The sequence below is a fragment of the Mastigoproctus giganteus genome, chromosome 4 (assembly GCF_048544385.1).
Source record: "Mastigoproctus giganteus isolate SK-2022 chromosome 4, ASM4854438v1, whole genome shotgun sequence".
NCBI lineage: Eukaryota > Metazoa > Arthropoda > Arachnida > Uropygi > Thelyphonidae > Mastigoproctus > Mastigoproctus giganteus.
Genome location: NC_143578.1, coordinates 197,001,632 through 197,020,429, shown reverse-complemented (window position 1 = coordinate 197,020,429; position 18,798 = coordinate 197,001,632). Strand labels below are relative to the sequence as shown.

At 38.3% G+C, this 18,798-nt stretch overlaps 1 protein-coding gene across 1 annotated transcript in view; it reads left to right on the top strand.

The window, feature by feature from the left end:
- LOC150087309 (cytosolic phospholipase A2-like) overlaps nucleotides 1-18,798 on the top strand; it is a 218,438-nt gene that overhangs the window by 96,010 nt on the left and 103,630 nt on the right. Inside the window, exon 6 of the mRNA XM_090371974.1 lies at nucleotides 11,392-11,479. Within this exon, the coding sequence (XP_090228100.1) occupies nucleotides 11,392-11,479 (88 nt within the window). The remainder of the gene's footprint in view (nucleotides 1-11,391; nucleotides 11,480-18,798) is intronic.

Below are 18,798 nucleotides of genomic sequence, written 5' to 3'. Positions count from 1 at the left end.
TGTGGATTTATTGGATGATTGTTTTCTACATCAGCATGTTCGTGCGGCAACAAGAGGGAGCAATACTCATGATCTGATTATCAGTAGTGATTCTTCATGCATTAAGAATCTGCAGATAAATGAACCACTAGGTGGCAGTGATCACAGTGTGTTGAAGTGGGATTTACTCAAGGAGGTAACTACCATCAGAGGTAAAGGGAAGGGTTTTTGTTTTTGTAAAGGCGACTATGATGGTCTGAGACAGTATTTAAATTCTATACAGTGGGACCAACTGATGATGTTACCAACAGCAAATTCAAAATGGGAAACATTCAAGGAACTAATCTTGGAAGCTACCAGGCTTTACTACCAACAAAGAAATATTGTTCAAGGTTCAGGCCTAAATGGTTGTCAGATGAACTAATGAGACATATGGCAGAGAAGAAAAATGCATGGGATACATACAAATTAATGGGTGACATGGAAGCCTATGCTAGATATAAGTTGGTCTGTAACCAAGTCACAAAGGAGATTAGGCAGGCAAAGGCAGATTATGAGAAATCCTTGGCAAAGGATGCAAAGAAAAACAGAAAAGAGTTCTTTACCTATTTAAACTCAAGAAGGAAAGGGATGAATCAGATTGGTCCACTGGATGTTGATGGTTCAACAGTTGAGGATCCAGCTCAGGTGGCTAACAATCTAAACGAGTATTTTGCATGTACATTCACACATGAGGAGTTATTCAGGAAGGGGAATGTCGTAGGTGAAGTAAACATTGGCAGTGAGCTAGATTATTTTCTAATAACTGAGAGGAAAGTGGAGGAGAAATTGTTGAGGATAAACATAAAAAAGGCACCCGGGGTGGATGGGATCTATCCAGTTATATTAAAGGAGGCAGCAAAGGAAGTAAGCAAACCCCTAGCCATAATTATGAGAGCTTCTTTGGACTCAGGGGAGGTACCCATGGACTGGAGATGTGCAAATGTAACCCCAATTCACAAAGGAGGATCAAAGGCTGACACAAGTAATTATAGACCTGTTAGTTTAACTTCGATTCCAGGAAAATTAATGGAGGCACTGGTTAAAGAAGCACTGGTTAAAGAAGCACTGCAGGATCATCTGGACAAGAATTCAGTTATAGCTCAGACACAGCATGGTTTTGTTAAGGGCAGGTCTTGTCTGACCAATTTGATTGGATACTATGATGTAGTCACAAAAGAACTGGATGCAGGGAATAACTTTGATATTATATATTTGGATCTTAGAAAGGCTTTTGATACTGTTGCGCATGGAAGACTGCTGCACAAATTGGAGAAGTGTGGCATTGGAGGCAAATTGCTGCTATGGATAAAGGGATGGTTGAGTGGCAGAAGACAGAGAGTGGTAATCAATGGACACTGCTCAACGTGGACTAATGTTATTAGTGGAGTTCCTCAGGGTTCAGTGTTGGGTCCATTGTTGTTTTCTGTATTTATAAATGATATTGATGATGGTGTATCAGGCTTAATGTCCAAGTTTGCAGATGATACCAAGGTTGGCAGGGTTGTTAAGGACACTACTGATACTATGCTGCTGCAACAGGATCTGGAAAGGTTGAGCAGATGGGCTGAGAGGTGACAAATGAAGTTTAACATTGACAAATGTAAAGTACTACATATGGGAAATAGTAACCCCAGATCAACGTATCAACTCTGTGGTATTACGCTGACAGTGGTAGAGAATGAAAAGGACCTGGGGGTAATTGTGCAGGCAGATATGAAGTTCTCTGAGCAGTGCAGACGAGCTGCAAGAGTAACTCATGGTGTCTTGTCAATGATATACAGGAATTTTTCTAGCAGGGACAGGGATGTGATTATTCCCTTGTATAAGGCATTGGTCAGGCCACACCTTGAGTACTGTATACAGATCTGGAGGCCTCATTTCAAGAAGGATGTAGAGCTGCTGGAACGAGTACAGAGAAGGGCAACAAGATTAGTGAATGGAACAAAGGGTTGCTCTTACGAAGAAAGGCTTAAGTTTTGCAAATTACAAAGCCTGGAGTCTAGGCATCGGCGAGGTGATCTGATAGAGGTGTATAAGGCTTTGAATGGCTTGAGCATGCTGAATGCCGATGGGATTCTTCCTCTTGCTCAGAATAATCACCTGAGAGGGCATAAATTCAAATTGAGGAAGGACGGATGTCGGATAGATGTGCGGAAATTTGCCTTTAGCCAGCGGGCAGTTGGTTTGTGGAATAGACTCCCATCGCTTGTTGTTGAAGTCGATAGCCTAAACAAATTTAAGGCTCAGCTTCACAGGTATTTCGAACAAACGGAGGGGTGAAATGGGAGTAGTGGTTGTTTTTTTTTTTTTTTTTTTTTTTTTGGCTGATGCTGAATAAGCTTGCTTTCTTGCATCATACGCCTCTACTAATGCTAATGCTAATATCTCTCAAACACCTAAAGCCTTGCCCAAATTTTACTTGGGTCTCTCACACCTTGCATCATCCACAGTGATATCATTTCCATCTTCAAACAGCCATCAGCCATTTTCAATCCACTGCAGGATGAAGGCCTTTCCAGTTCCTTCTGTTTTGTGCAATGACCATCCATTTACTACCCACAAACTCATGAATTTCATCTGTCCATTTCCGTCATTGTCTTCCAGGTTTTCTTCTAGCTCCTCTTGGGTACCATTCTGCTATTTTCTTAGTCCATCTGTAATGGCCCCGGGTGCCAAGCGATTGTGACTGAGCGATTTCTCTGAGCTTTCACTGCGATTCTCAAAAGGTGAATTCTAGTTCTTCTCCTTAATAAATCCTTTTATTTAATAGCAGCTCTTTTTTCAAAAGTACTGATCGAGAGCAAGAAAGGAAAGTAACCTTTCTTTTTTCATATTTAATAGACTAACCTCTACTGACTTCGCTTGGTCACACCAGGCACTGCTCCTGCCTCCACGTGGCGGGGGCCGGTAACCTTGGCAGAAAAGTTCATCTGCCAGGGGCTAAGAGGAGCCAACATGGAAAAAAATATGTTTCCATCAATAGAGTCGACAAGCTGTCGGCCAGATACTGAACATAAACATGATTCGTCACAAGCAAAGAGGTTGAAAACCAATCCCTCGGTGACAGACTTACCAGCATTTTTAATAATGCACTCACTATGAGAACAGCCTCTCAGTAAGCTATCCCCTTTTCTAATCCAAAAACATCTGGAAAGTATTGCAGGGTCTCCCAAGACGGTTAAGAGACTGCAATCAGGGGACTTACTTGTTGAAATTCTAAACCACAGGCATTCTGAAAAACTACTAAAAATTGCAAATTTGCTGGTATTCCAGTTAACGTTACTCCACATGCAACCCTAAATACATCAATGGGTGTAATATCTAGTTGGGACCTGATGAATGTGACGGAGGAAGAAATTAAAGAAGAGCTTAAGGAACAAAATGTAATCGCTGTAAAAAGAATTATGGTCAAAAGAGACAATATACTCACACCTACCAGAAATATAATTCTCACCTTTAACAGTCCAAATCTGCCCTCATCAGTAAAAGCAGGATATCTTCTTTGCCGCACTAGTCCTTTCATATCCAATCCGTTGAGATGTTATCAATGCCAAAAGTATGGCCACTCTCAAACGACATGCAGAAGCAACCCAGTTTGCCCCAACTGTGGATCCTCTGATTACATTCAAAGTGATTGTTCGGTGAAAGAAATGATCTGTCCCAACTGCAAAGGCAACTATCCGGCCTACTCTAAGACATGTGAGAGATGGAAAACAGAGAAACAAATTGTGAAATATAAAGTTGAAAATAAAGTTAGTTATCAGGAAGCAAGAAAATTAATTGCACCCAGTATACATAACCGTACCTATGCCAGTATTGCAAAAAAATATCAGACAATATTCACACAAACCGATGTTACCATTCCACATAACATATCAATCTCCGACTGGGCTCGAGTTGTCCTCTCTCAGCAAGAGTCCAATACCCAGAAGCACTCAGACCAAGCAAGTAATACGCCTCTTAAGATTCCAGTAAAATCTCCTCCTCCACCAGTGATTGCTACTACTTCAAATAATCCTAGTTCATCTTCAAAAAAGATTATTCAGGACACATCGATGCATTCAGAGTATTCATCCAAAACAGGAAGATCCGATTCTGGAAATATTTGTAGAAGAAGAAGAAGAAGAAGATATGGACACAGGTCGCCCTACATTTCCAAAAAGAGACAAACCAAAGCCAGAACGCCATAAGACAGCCACGTCAGGTACAGCTTCTTCTTCTAAATTCAAGTAATGCCTAACATCTTGCAATGGAATTGCAGAGGCTTTTGTGGCAACATCGACGACATTCATTACTTAATTCACCGCTACTCTCCAGTTGGTTTCTGCCTGCAAGAAACCTACTTAACTCCTCAAATTTCCATCTCCATAAAAACTACTCAGTCTATCGACTAGATCGGAATACATCCAATTCTGCTCGTGGTGGTGTAGCTATTTTAATTAACACAAGGATTCCAGCTAGGCAAATCACTCTCCAAACCCAAATCGAAGCTGTTGCTGTGCGTCTAATTACTCAGACTGCTGTAACTCTAGTCTCAGTTTATCTCCCACCAAATAATACTTACTCTTATAATGATCTTAAGTAACTTTTATTACAGCTACCCTCACCTATCTGCCTGCTAGGGGATTTCAATGGCCACCCCCCTTTATGGGGATCATCTAAATTAGACAGACGCGGCCGACTGATCGAAACTTTACTGGAAAAACAAAACCTTACTCTTCTTAACAGTGGTTCGCCCACCCATGTACAGTTACCTAATGGACAGACTTCTGCCATTGACTTATCGATTTGCTCCCCGATACTGTTTTCAGTCATGCAATGGTCCGCTCTGGATAATCCCATGGGCAGCGATCATTTCCCAATTGTTTGTAATCTGATGACTACACAACCACCATTAGATGAACCCTGCAGGAAATGGAAATTCTCTAAAGCTAATTGGGACAAATTTCAGTCAGCAATCACGCTGGACAAAAAAATAATACAACTACATCCCATAGATGAAGTTACCGTTTATATCATTACCTGCCTTTTATTTGCAGCTAAAATCTCAATTCCAATATCAAATTCCAAGACTCGACGCCATTTCAACTGTTGGTGGAATGAGGAATGCACAAAAGCGAAGAAAGAACAAAATAAAGCATGGAATTTATTTCGTCGAACTCCAACTACAGTTAATCTTATTAACTACAAGAAACTAAAGGCAAAAGCTCGTTTCATTCAAAGACAAGCCAAGAAAGATTCTTGGACTCGGTTTGCATCGACTCTCAATAGAAACATGAACCCACGATTAATATGGAAGAAAATTAGGCAGCTTTCCGGGAAGTTTCCGAGCCGTAGTTGCTAATGCGCCAAAAAAATCCAAACAATCAATCAAAAAAACCGGGAAGTTTCCAACTGTTCCTTCCCCAATTCTCTCCTGCAATGGTCTAGACGTCTCTGCTCCTCTGGATATAGCAAATGCCTTAGGCAAAACTTTTGCTCACGTCTCAGCTGCTTCCACCTACACTCCGGAATTTCAGAAAACTAAGACCACCACAGAACAGAGACACATCAACTTTCGAACTTCACTGCTACTTCCATATAACCAGCTGCTCCAATACTGTGAACTTATGCAAGCCATCAGAACAACACGCAACAGTGCCGCTGGGCCAGATGGAATATATTATGTTATGTTACAGCACCTTGATGAGAAAAACTTACAAATGCTGCTAGCCTTCTTTGACCGAATCTTCCTGGGAAATGTTTATCCCACTTCTTGGCACCATGCTACAGTTCTGGCATTTTTGAAACCTGGAAAAGACCCCTCCAATCCTAATAGTTACAGACCAATATCTCTGTCCAGTTGCCTCGGTAAAATTCTTGAAAAAATGATCCACAGTCGACTCACTTGGATCATTGAAAGCGAACATCTACTAAGCAATAGTCAGCATGGCTTTCGCCAAAACAGGTCCTCCTTTAATCTGATGATGAAGGCTGAATCCGAAATTCGCAATGCCTTTGTTAAAAACGAACACCTAGTTATGGTCTCCATAGATATAGAGAAGGCATTCAATACTACCTGGCATTATGGAATTCTCCGTGACCTCCATAATCATGGTCTCCGTGGCAACCTGCCTATATTTATTAGGAACTTCCTCAAGAGCAGATCTTTCCAGGTGTGATATCAAAATTCCCTTTCTACTACATTCTTGCAAGAAGGAGTACCACAAGGGTCAGTTTTGAGTGCAACCCTGTTTGCCCTCAGAATTGATTCTATCACAAAAGAACTCCCAAATACTGTAGAGGCGTACCTTTATGCTGACGATCTCTCTATTTCTTGCCATTCACAGAATATGAGATCTATTGAAAGGCAATTGCAGATGTCTCTCAATAAAGTACAAAAGTGGGCTGAGCTCAATGGATATCGTCTTTCCCAACAGAAAACAGTTGTGATCCACTTTTGCAATCAACGCAAGTTGCATGCGGATCCTGAACTTCGGATATCAAATACCACCATTCCGATTGCCAGCAATATCAGATTCTTGGGACTAATCCTGGAACAGTAAGCTGAACTTCTTTGGGCATGTTAAATTATTACGTACTACCTGTCTTAAAAAGATCAACATGCTAAGAGCTTTATCTGCCCATTCTTGGGGAGCAGATCGTACAACTTTGCTGCTCTTATATAGAGCATTGATCAGATCCCGTTTAGATTATGGTGCTCCAGTTTATGGTTCTTCCCGAAGGAGTGTACTACGCTGGCTGGATCCTATTCAACATAATGCACTTCGGATTGCAATTGGTGCGTATAGGACATCTCCAACTCATATTCTATACATTGAAGCTCATGAGCCCCCTCTGCATCTCCGCAGAAAAATGTTGTTACTTAAATATGCAGCCAAAATACAGACTTGCTCTTTGCAACCTATTCAGCCATACCTTTTTAATCAACCACTAGTTAATCTCTATAGAAATAAACCAAGTAAAATCCGACCAGCTGGCCTACGGCTCCTTGAAATATCACAGAACTGGAATGTTCCTCTCCGCAATAGGCAACAGATAAAAAATTACTCTCATCCTCCATGGACCCCCTTTCCTCAACTGACTTGTGATACTTATTTTCTACAATGGGGAAAGAATCGCCTACCGACACTGAATGTGCAACAACTCCATGCTAGCCATCTTCAAAGCTGTGCTGACTTCTTGCCAGTATATACGGATGGTTCCAAATCTCTTTCAACTGTTGGAGCAGCAGCAGTGTTTCCCTCTGCTATCATATCAGCTTCTCTTCCACCTGAGTATAGCAACTTTTCAGCAGAACTGTATACAATACAATTAGCTCTAGAAAATTTGACTTTACACCCATCTGCAAAATATATAGTTTACACTGACTCTCTCAGCTCAATTAGAGCAATGCAGAATCCCTCTCAAAAGGATCACCAGATTTTAATGAAAATCAGGAGTTTGCTATTGCAGATTAATCACCGTCAACAACTAGTGAAGTTTTTCTGGATTCCGGCACATTCAGGCATAAAAGGAAATGAATTAGCTGATATATCTGCTAAAAATCCATCAACCTTAGACTTAACCTCTGTCTTCATTCCAGCATCTGATTATAATATCATAATTCAAACAGCATACCATGCACAGTGGACAGAGCTATGGCATAAAGAAACAAATAACAAACTTTTTCAATTGAAACAGGACCCAAAATTATGGCACTCGTGCACTCAGACAGTTCGGCGAGAAGAAGTGGTACTCGCACGGATAAGAATTGGGCATACCCATCTGACTCACCTCCATTTACTCACCTGCAATGATCCTCCTCAGTGTTCACACTGCTCTGAACATCTAACAGTCAAACATATTTTGATTGACTGTCCACACTATCAACCACATCGTACTTCGAAATCTGGCTAACCTTCAAGAACTGTTGACACTACATCATATCATACGAGAGGAGCCAATATTAAGGAACTTTTTTGCTTTCTGAAACAAATTACAGTGTATAATCTTTTATGAATAGCTTTCAGAACTGAAATGAATTTGAATTGCTACGTTCTTAATTATTTTCTGATATAACTACAAATAGGCGCGCTATAGCCATAGCAGCTAATGCGCCAATAAACAACCAAACCACACATACCATCTGTAATCATGTCTTCGAGCTATGTTTCCAGCCCAAGACCATTTTATTTCTTTAGTTTTAATAAGAATGTCCTTTACTTGAGTTTGCTGCCTAATTCATGTGTTTCTCTTCTTATCTAACAGTCTGATTCCCAATATAATTCGTTCCATTCTTCGCTGTGTAGTTCTCAGCTTCTCTTCCATTCTTTTGGTGAGTGCGCAAGTTTCACTTCCATAAGTCATGGTGGGTAGTATACATTGGTTCATTATTTTATGTTTCAGACAAATTGGGATATTGCTCTTCAGTATGTGACAATATTTCCTGAATGCTATCCATCCAAAATTTATTCTCCTCTTGACTTCCAGCCATTTATCATTATTACAGCTGATGACTTGTTCCAGATAAGTATACGACTCCACCTTTTCAATTACTGCTCCTTCAATCATTATATCCCTTTCTATGGTATACTTGTTCATCGTTACTTTTGTTTTAGCCTTATTCATCTTTAGTCCAAAATCCTTACTAACTCTGCATAACTGATTAAGATTTTCCTCTAATTCTTTGGGATCATGGCTTATGACCACAATGTCGCCTGCAAAACGTAAATGATTTAGGTACTCTCCATTCACATTGACTCCTTTCTGCGACCAGTCTAATCTTCTGAAAGCTTTCTCAAGGGCAGTCTAATCTTCTGAAAGCTTTCTCTTTCTAATGGCTTCAGAGATATTGCGTCTCCTTGTCAAACTCCTTTCTCAATTTTAAATTTGCTACTGTCTTTGTCTAGCCTAATAAAGGAGGTAGCATTCTCATATATTTTCTTCAAAATCATGATATATGGGGTGTTTATGCCTTGTCTTTCCAGTGCCCGAAACATTGCCTTATGCTGTATGGAGTCAAATGCCTTTTCATAATCCACAAATGCCAGGCATGATGAGGTTTTATATTCATTTGCTTTCTCCATTAGCTGTGATATTATGTGAAGGTGATCCATAATTGAGAATCCTGCATCAAGTATTCTTTCTAATCTGTTAGTAATGACCCTTGTGAAAAACTTGTAGATGTGGGACAACAAGCCAATTGGTCTATAATTTCCAATTTCTGATTTATCTCGTTTGTAATGCAGCAAAACTGTGATTTCAATCTTTAGGCATCACACCTTTTCTAGTTCATTTTGTGAAGAGTCTTGCCAATTTTTGTGCCATTGTCTCTTCCTCCAATTTTAACAACTCTACAGTAACTTCATCTTCCCCCTGGGCTTTCTGAATCTTCATTTTCTTCAATGCATGTTCTACCTCATCAGGAAGGATATCAGGTATGTCATATGTGTTACTAATTTGCGATCTATCTTCCCCACAGCTGGCATCATTCTATTATATAATTCTCTATAGTAGTCTTCTGCTATTTGAATTATGCCTTCTCTGCTATTTATAAGTACACCATCGCTATTCTTCAATTTCAGTATCATTTGTTTTTCTGTATTACTGCTCATGGCTGCTGATTTAAGTCCTTGGTTTTCACTCAGTACTTGTTCTACTTTTCTTGTGTTAAATCTTATGTCCTCTCTAAGTCTCTTTCTAATGGCTTTGCATAATTCAGTATACTCAATTTTCTCCTTGTCAGTGTTTATCTTGCTCTTCATTTGTCATCTTCAGTTGATCACGACAAGTGTTTCTTGACTGATTTTTTTTTCTTCTTTGGATTTCTTTTTACTATAGGTTTCTTGGGCTTTATCACTTTCATAAAGTTGTAATGTTCCTTGTCGATATCTTGGTCCTGAGCAGTCTGCAGAAGCCCAAACTTGTTCTTAAGTTCCAGTACATACTGCTTTTTCTTCTCTTCTGTTATCTGAAAGACCTTTGTATTATTTACTCATGTCAGTTTTTACCTTTCTTTTCTTACATCTATATTAATTGTGCATCTTACCATTCTGTGATCACTTCCAACATTTACCTTGTTCATGATATATCTTCTGTTAGTGAGAATGAAGTCGATTTCATTAGTTGTTAATCCATTTGGGGCTCTTCCATGTCAACTTTTTGTTCACCCTTTACTTGAAAAAAGTGTTCATTACTGACAATCCTCAAGATTCTGCAAATTCCGCAAGTCTTTCACCTCTTTCATTTCTTTCACCAATTCCAAAATTTCCTATAGTTCCCCTTTCTGCACTGTTTTGTCTCTTTCCAACCTTAGCATTGAAATCTCCCATAATGATAGTGTAGTGTGTTTTCTGCTAATCTAGAAGACTCAACTTCGGTGTACAAATCTTGAACCTCTTCATCATCATGGCTCGATTTTGGTGCATAAATTTATATCTTTATGGACCAGAAAGCCAACTCCACCTTCACTCCTTTTACTATTTCCATTGGTGTACAGCAGATTTCCATTTGATAAACTTATAAGTGATTCATTTATTCTTCTTGTTTCAGCCAAACTGATGATATTCCAATTCACATTTTCTAATTCCGTTTCCAGCTCTAATATCCTGTCTTCACCAATGAGCGATCTTTCGTTGTAACAGGCCAAGTTCAGTTTCTGTGCATGGCAACCTGGTCGTACCCAGGTTGCTTCTACTCTGATCCTCTCATTGCCGTAAGAGGGGGAGTGACTGGGGACTGAGAGCCATTTGTTTTGTTGTGCTGTCATGTGCTGGAGGGTTTGGTCTTTTCCTCTTCACACTGACCAGGCATCTTGAAGAGAACCACTCTACATGTTCATTGCCACCTAAGTGACGTAACAAGGCTTACCATTGAGAAGGTGTGCATGAGTGGATTTTAGGCAGGCAGGTCAACCGGACTTCTCCTAAAACTTCTGAGATAGAAAGATATTGGATCCATCAGTGTTTTAGACTGAGTGTCTGATAACACACAGAATGCCTGTTCCCCTCTAAGTCCCTTGAGATGCTTATTCCATTTAAATATCTTCAACAAAGATGCAATATTTTGTAGCTCTTCATTAAAAAAAGCAACATTCCACAAACAATGTAAATTTTGTTTGTGCATGTGCACAAACAAAACACCACCTACCATAAAAATATTTTAGGCATTTATAAATACAAAATAAAATAAAAATTTATCTTATTTGATGTTCACATATATTTTTTAACAAATTTAGTCCTATAACTTTTTTGACCTATGCTGTACTGTTTGTTTGCATTGTTACTGAATAACAAGAAAATTAATCTGAATATAATGTTTTTTTTTCAAATCTTTAAAAAAATTTATATTCACATTTAAAAAACTTATCTTCAAAATAATTTTTTTAAGATAAATTAGATCTTGAGGAAGATTGTCGTGATGGAATGGGAAACTGCTCAGACAGTGAAAATGAGGACAGTACTGATGCAGAGGCAAGGTGAGTTTATTGTGGAGTTTATTATTTAAAGAAGCTAGAATTCCTTAAAGGAATATTTCTTTTAAGGGATAGAGTGAAAACTAGTAATTATTAAGAAAATTTAGAAAATATTAAAAGAATATTATTTGATTAATTGCGCATAATTTTTCTGATTGCACACAGTAAACACACAAATGCCTTAATTCATTCTTTTTTTGTATTTATGAATTTAAATAAATAAATATCAGTTTATTAATGTAAGAATGCTCATATAGAAAGAATTTTTACATTTTATCCTATATGACCATATGGTCATACAGGATAAAGTCTAGAGGCAATTTCTAGAGAAATTTGTGTTTTCCAGTCTATAAGATACACCCAGGTTTCAGAAGGTGAATTCTGGAAAAAAATATATTTTATTACAGATATCTGAAACCCAAATCCAAAAGTTCTTACTAAAAAAAGTGTCAATGTAGGATGAATTTATTCTTTGTAAAATCCCAAACTCACTACAGTCACTCTTATCATAAAATAAGTAAAATAAATTTTATGTTTATACTCTGAGATGGCTGTATGAGGCCAGAGGAATTTACAAGATAGAGAGAATACAAGAACACCCTGTTCAGTAATCAGTCACAGGAACCGAAACCAAAGTCAACTCAGATGTTCATACTGCTGTTCCTTTTCACTTGACCACTCATCTACAGTGAAAAGGCACAGTTAGAAATAATGAGATAAATCTTACAATCACCAATGAAAAGTAAGAGGTATACAGTCCATTCTGGTTATTTGGGACACATCGGGACTAGTGCATTTTGGACCAATTAAGCGGCTGCCCCAATTATCTGAAGTTTCACGTAAATAGTTAAAAATACAATGTACCCCCCTTTATAACTGCTGTTGGTAACATCAGTTGGTCCCACTGTATAGAATTTAAATACTGTCTCAAGCCATCGTAGTCGCCTTTACGAAAGCAATAACCCTTCCCTTTACCCCTGATGGTAGTTACCTCTTTGAGTAAATTCCACTTCAGCACACTGTGATCACTGCCCCTAGTTGTTCCTCTATATGCAGATTCTTATTGCAAGAAGAATCACTACTGATAATCAAATCAAGAGTAATACTCCCTCTAGTTGCCTTCCGAACATGCTGATGTAGAAAACAATCATCCAATAAATCCACAAAAGCCTTGCTAGTGTGTGAGTGACCAACCCACAAATTCCAGTCAGTATCTGGGAAATTAAAATCCCCCATTATAAGACTCTCTGATTTACTGGCCCACTCTATTTCCCTGTACAGTTTCTTATTATACTCATCAGAGTCATTGCCGACCGGGCTAGCCGAGTGGGTAAAGTACCTGCCCGGCAACCCAAAGGTCGCGGGTTCGATTCCCGCCTCGGGCTTGGATCAAAGTACTGCAAAAACCTTGGGAGGTGCAATATGGCCACAGAAGCCGATGCGCCAACAACTACCAAATCAAAAAAAAAAAAAAAAAATCAGAGTCATTAGGCCTATAGCACACTCCTACTCTCAATTTTCTTATGTCACACCAAACTGACTCGACACTGCATTGTACAGCGATGTCGACTGACTTCACTTCCTTGGATTTTATGTGTTTCTTAACTAATAGCATAACCCCTCCTCCTTTCCTATCCTGTCTATCCTTTCTGTAGACGTTGTACTCCCCAAATTCCAGTTCTGCATTCCTTATATCTGTGTGACACCACGTCTCTGATATCCCAACAATATCCGCCTTTGATATTTTGAGCAATACCTGAAATTCATCAAATTTATTTACTAAACTCCTAGCATTGGTGTACATGCAAGTATACATGCATCTGTTCCTATTCTTAGCTACCCTAACACAACCCATGTGTTTACTTGTACCGCAATGCTCCCACCAGTCTCTGAAATATCTTGCATTTTGTTTTCCAAGCTTCTGCTCATTCCAATGGCTACTGTTAATCTATTAGTCCTTGTTTCCCCCCCAAGCTAGCAGTTTTCCAACCCACCTAACACTGCCTCGATAGCATCAGCAAATATTCTTGCACCCTTTCTATTTAAGTGTATCCCATCCCTGTAGAAGCAGTCCCTTCTGTTAACAAGTACAGACCAGGCTGAAAAAAATTCTACCCCTTGAGCCTTGCATAATCTTTTCAGCGCTAAATTGATCGGCAAAGCTCTCATCATGTACTTGCTCCTATCATGTCTGGGCATGATTGCAGACACTTTCAAATTTAACCCTAATTCAGCTTTTTTTCAACAGTGACCTGTACTTGTTAAGTAATTCTGCCGGTCTTCTACTCTTAATATCATTAGTGCCAACGTATACAACTATATCACGTTTCGTGCCCTTAGAAGATGATATCCACTCTACAATGTCATCAACCTTTGCCCCTGGCAGACATTCCCAGGTTCTGTTCCACCTATCTTGTTACAAAGCATGTCCCCTGTTTCCCTGACAATAGAGTCACCAACATGACAATAGAGACAATAGAATACTGCCGAGATCTTAAGGCAAGCTTAACTATATTATACGATGTGGCAAGTGCTAGTTGCTTAATGCCAAAATTTTATGATTTAAATTGACCCTGGCAAACTTCAGAACGATGTTGTTTTGAAGGCAATACTTTAGAGAAGAAATATGGTAACTTTGGTCCGAGTATCTTAGTGTTAACCTAATGTAATTTTGCACCAAGGTATTCAAAAAATCCTCCATAATTGTGTGTATTGATAGGTTATACCTGGAGAGAAAAGATGTGAATTAAATAGTCAATAAGAGATTAAAAATGAATTTGGTAGTATGAACTAGAGCTATAATGCTCGATACATTCTACATTGATATCAATATTTGTAAAAAATAAGAGAAGTTTACCTCAATATGATACGTTGAATGCTTCCGTATGATACTCTCCAGAAATTAAAACAAAAACAATAAAAAAATTGAAAATCGCACATTTCAGTAAGAAATAATTAACAATAATTAAAAATCAAATGAAAACAATTAAAAGTCAGTTTAATGTAATTAAAAAATTAATTTAATAAAAAAAATTGCAAAACGATATTCCTTCCTGAAGCTGACAATGCTTTTTGACTGTATGTGGTGATCACAGGAATGAAAATTACCCAATAGGGATGAGCATGGAACTTAGATAGGGATTATTTGGCTTTGCGCATGCATGTAAAGGACCATGAGTCAGAGATTAGATACAGCCAGCAAACATTAACAGAATTCTCATGTAATTTAATTTTGACAGTTTCTGCAATTAATAGTTTCGTATAATTACATTGGACACTAAGCATTTTGGTCTCATTAAAAAAAATATATGTTTTTCATTAACGGCATGAAAGGCTAATTCCGACGCTGCTGAACGAGAAGCACAAACTAAGGCTGCACGTTGATTAACATGAAATTTCCGAGTAAACCATGTAGAACCCTGATAAGACGCATCACAATTACCGAAAGAAATGTTGTATACTAGGTCATTTATTTGTGTTGCGAACGAGGAAAGGACTGAGCAATTGTTCAGTATAGTGTGTAATTTCCATATTGGCCTGGCTACAATTTTAAATTCTGTATCTTTAAAGAATCCGTTATGATGTTTGTGCCACTGTTCACATATGGGACAGAAATAAAGTATTTTTTGATATTGCTATTTGTTGGTTGGTGTATTTTTTTGTGTTCTATCCTTAGTTTGTACTCTAATTCTGTCTATTGTAGCAAGTGCGTAACCCCTGTTTAAGAATCTGCTGGTTAATATTTGTATTTCTGAGCCCTTTCCCTTACCCAACATTCAACGAACCGCCATATCAACAGATTACAGATCTTTCCTCGTATACATTAGGGCAGGACCAGATTTCACTTTTATCAAAAGGATTAAATTACAATTTACAACCTCGCAAGCTACCTAAAAAAACAGTGCTTAATTGATATTTAATTTGAATTTCATGATGTTCCACAAAAAGATTTATTTATTCAACAAGTTAACCAGGTGGTTAATAACATAAAAGAAATGCAACTCCCTAAATTGAAAACACATGACGGTTCAGCTTTATGTGAACTTTGGGAAAATAAAGACATTATTATTCAGAGAGCTGATAAAGGCGATACAGCGGTAATACTCAACAAACCTGATTATATTAATAAGATAGAGTTTGTTGTATCAGATACCTCTACTTATCTTGAAGTAAACCCGGCACTAGTTACCAATTTGGTCAATCAATACAATAAAACGTTAACCACCTATCGAAAAAAACGACTACATTACTATGGCTCAGTTAAAAGAATTGAAGGCCAGAACATACAATATTCCTCCACTTTTCGATCAGGTAAAATTATATAAGACCAGATTTCCTATTCGGCCTATTGTTTCCTACAGAAACTCGGCATTTTCATCCTTGGCCACACATGTATATAGCATTATAAACCCTTTAGACAAGAGATACAATTTGGGATTAAGAACTATGATACACTATTTAATAATCTTAAGGAGTGTAGACTTGGCGATAATGATGATTTATTCTCATTAGATATTACCTCGTTTTATATACAGTAAACCCTCGATTTAACAGACTAATAGGGGAGAAGAGGTATCCGCTAATGCCGAACGTCCATTAAATCGAATGTAACCTTGGGGGACCATTTTTTATTGTTCTTAACTAAAAAAAAGCTTTAATACAATATACTAAGACTGTACAATATAAAATTATGTTGCAATTTGGCCTTTGATTTACTGATACCAGAAACTTTTTTTACGCCGTAAATTTCACAAACACGTGCACTGAGACGCCTTGTTCTAATTTCTCAATTAGCTCTAATTTCTGTGCGACGTTTAAGTTCACGCACTTTCTTTTAACTCCTCTATCACTTGATGCCATTTTAAATTGTAAGGATTACAAACTTATTTAATAAATAAAGTCACAATTCAGAAATCACAGAAACAATCTGTATACAACCTGAGCACATGATAGGTTGAGGCAGACTGAGACCAAAACAAAGCGAGTCAATAGACCTGCAATTTAGTGTCTCTTGTCATGTTCAGCTCGCAAGTCACCGCCTATTCTTATCTGTTATTTGTAATCTGGGGAAACTGCTATTTGAACATGTTTTCAGGAGAGAAATGTACTGTTCTAGATAATGTTTGTCTTAAATTTTAGTAAACTGGACAAAAGAATAAGACATGACTCCAGTCTTTAGAAACACCACAGAAACAGGTATCTGACATAGCTAGATTGAATTGAAGAAGACGAGCATTCAAAGAGTCGTGGCCAGTTAGAATGTATGATGTAAGAAGGCTTGGATAGAACCAAAGCTGATTACTTTTTGAGGAAGTGAATTTAATATCAGATATAAAATATCTGGTCACTGCTCCTTTGGTTGAGGAATTCCACCTTGCCATCTTTTATGAAGCTCAGTCCAACATTTCGCTTTTTCATTCTTTGGATCGGCAGTGAGATCATAGGTCAACTCAGAAAAAGTTAGAGGATCTTCTTTACGAATATAGTAAGCAAAGCCTTTGTACGTGAGATACAGATCCAGAGGTAACAAGCCTGCGATAGCTTGCAAAGATGCAGTTGAACTGTTCTACAAGTTCTCAGGAGAGCTGGCAAAAAGGTCTGTTGGACACTGTCTAGTTTGGCTTGAACTGTAATAAGTGTGGTTCTGTGAAACCATATGCCTGCTGCATGTGTAATGATTGGAATAAACACTTTGTATTATAGAATTCTGAGGGTTCCCTTTTTTAAACCTCAGTCCTGTCAAGAGATTTTGAATAACATGGCCGTAAAAGTTTTCACTTTTTTGGAAAGATTCTGGATGTGTGGTAAGAATGACAATTTTTCATCAAAAATTATTCCAAGATACTTGAGTGGTAACAAGTGGCAGAGATACTCCATTAAACTTGACAACCAGAGGTCTGTTATGGTCTAGTTTTCTCTGAAATATCATAATCTTGGTTTTAGATGATAACACTCTCAATTTATTTTTCAGAGTCCAATCCACCAAGTTAACGAGTACAGAGTTAACCTGTTGTTCCAGTTGGGACCTGGAGTTACCATCTATTAAGATGGAGAGATCGTCGGCAAAGGTAGTCATTGCGTATTGGTCGTGTCGTAGGGAGACGACAGCCAATCATCAAGGATGAGGTTCCACACAAGGGGGCCCAAGAATGGGAGCCCTGGGGACACCCTCAAGAAACAGCTTTAGATACCGACTGATGTTTGGTTTGGATGTTGACAGCATGTTCAGCAAAGTAACTTTTGAACAGAAGGAAGAGATGTCTAGAACAATGAGCAATTCTAAGGCATTGTTGGACAGTCTCCCACCAACCATTCTTGAAGACACCTTCGAAATCAATAAAAACTGCCAGTGTATATTTGTAAGCAGAGCAATTAACTTTTTCAATTCAAAAAAGTGCATCTTCACGACTGCAACCAGGCTTAAATCAATACTGAAGAGAGGAAGATAAATTACTTTCCAAAAAAAAGTTGATTACATCTGTATGCCATGAGTTTTTCTAGTAACTTTCCTGTTTGTTTGTTATTGTTTGTTATTTGGTTTTTAGGAGCATTAGCAACTAAGGCCATATTGCTCCGGGATATGCGGTGGTCATTCCCTGACCTTTCTGCATCCTCCGTATTTGGTGGTGACGGGCTCGAACCCCGGTCTAATCAAGAAGCGTGTGCTATGCACTGCTGCTCCTTCCCACCTGGCTACGGAGGCGGCCAGTAACTTTCCTAAGTGTGATAATAAAGCAATAGGCCTGTATGATTTAGGATCACTTGGTGGTTTTCCTGGTTTTGGGATTATTTTAATTGAGAGCAGACTTCCAAATAACAGGTAAATTCCGAGCTTCAAGACACTCGTTGTAGAGTTTCAAAAGATGGTTTGGCCTAATAGAGAAGAATCTTTTTATGAAATTGGTTTCCAGTAGATCAGTTCCTAGGCATTTGTTATTACTCATAGAAGAAACTGCATTTTTAAGCTCTTGTATTTTCTCCCATTTCTCATGTAGAAATGGGAGAATCATATTGCTCATTTTCTTTCCTAACTCCAGAGTGGTAGGCAGAATCAAGAGTTCTATCATCATTGGGAAAAAGTCTCTCAAGTATTTGATTGACAGTTTGCATTCAGTTCAGAGTTTCAGTATTATTTGAGATTATTGTATTAAAGATATCACCATTTGCAATTTACATTTGAAAATTGTTTACATTTGACAGCATTAAACTATAATCCATTTCTGCTGTCCAGTTCAGCCTGATCTACATCATTAGACACACTTATATACAAGCCGACCGGGCTAGCCGAGTGGGTAAAGTACCTGCCCGGCAACCCAAAGGTC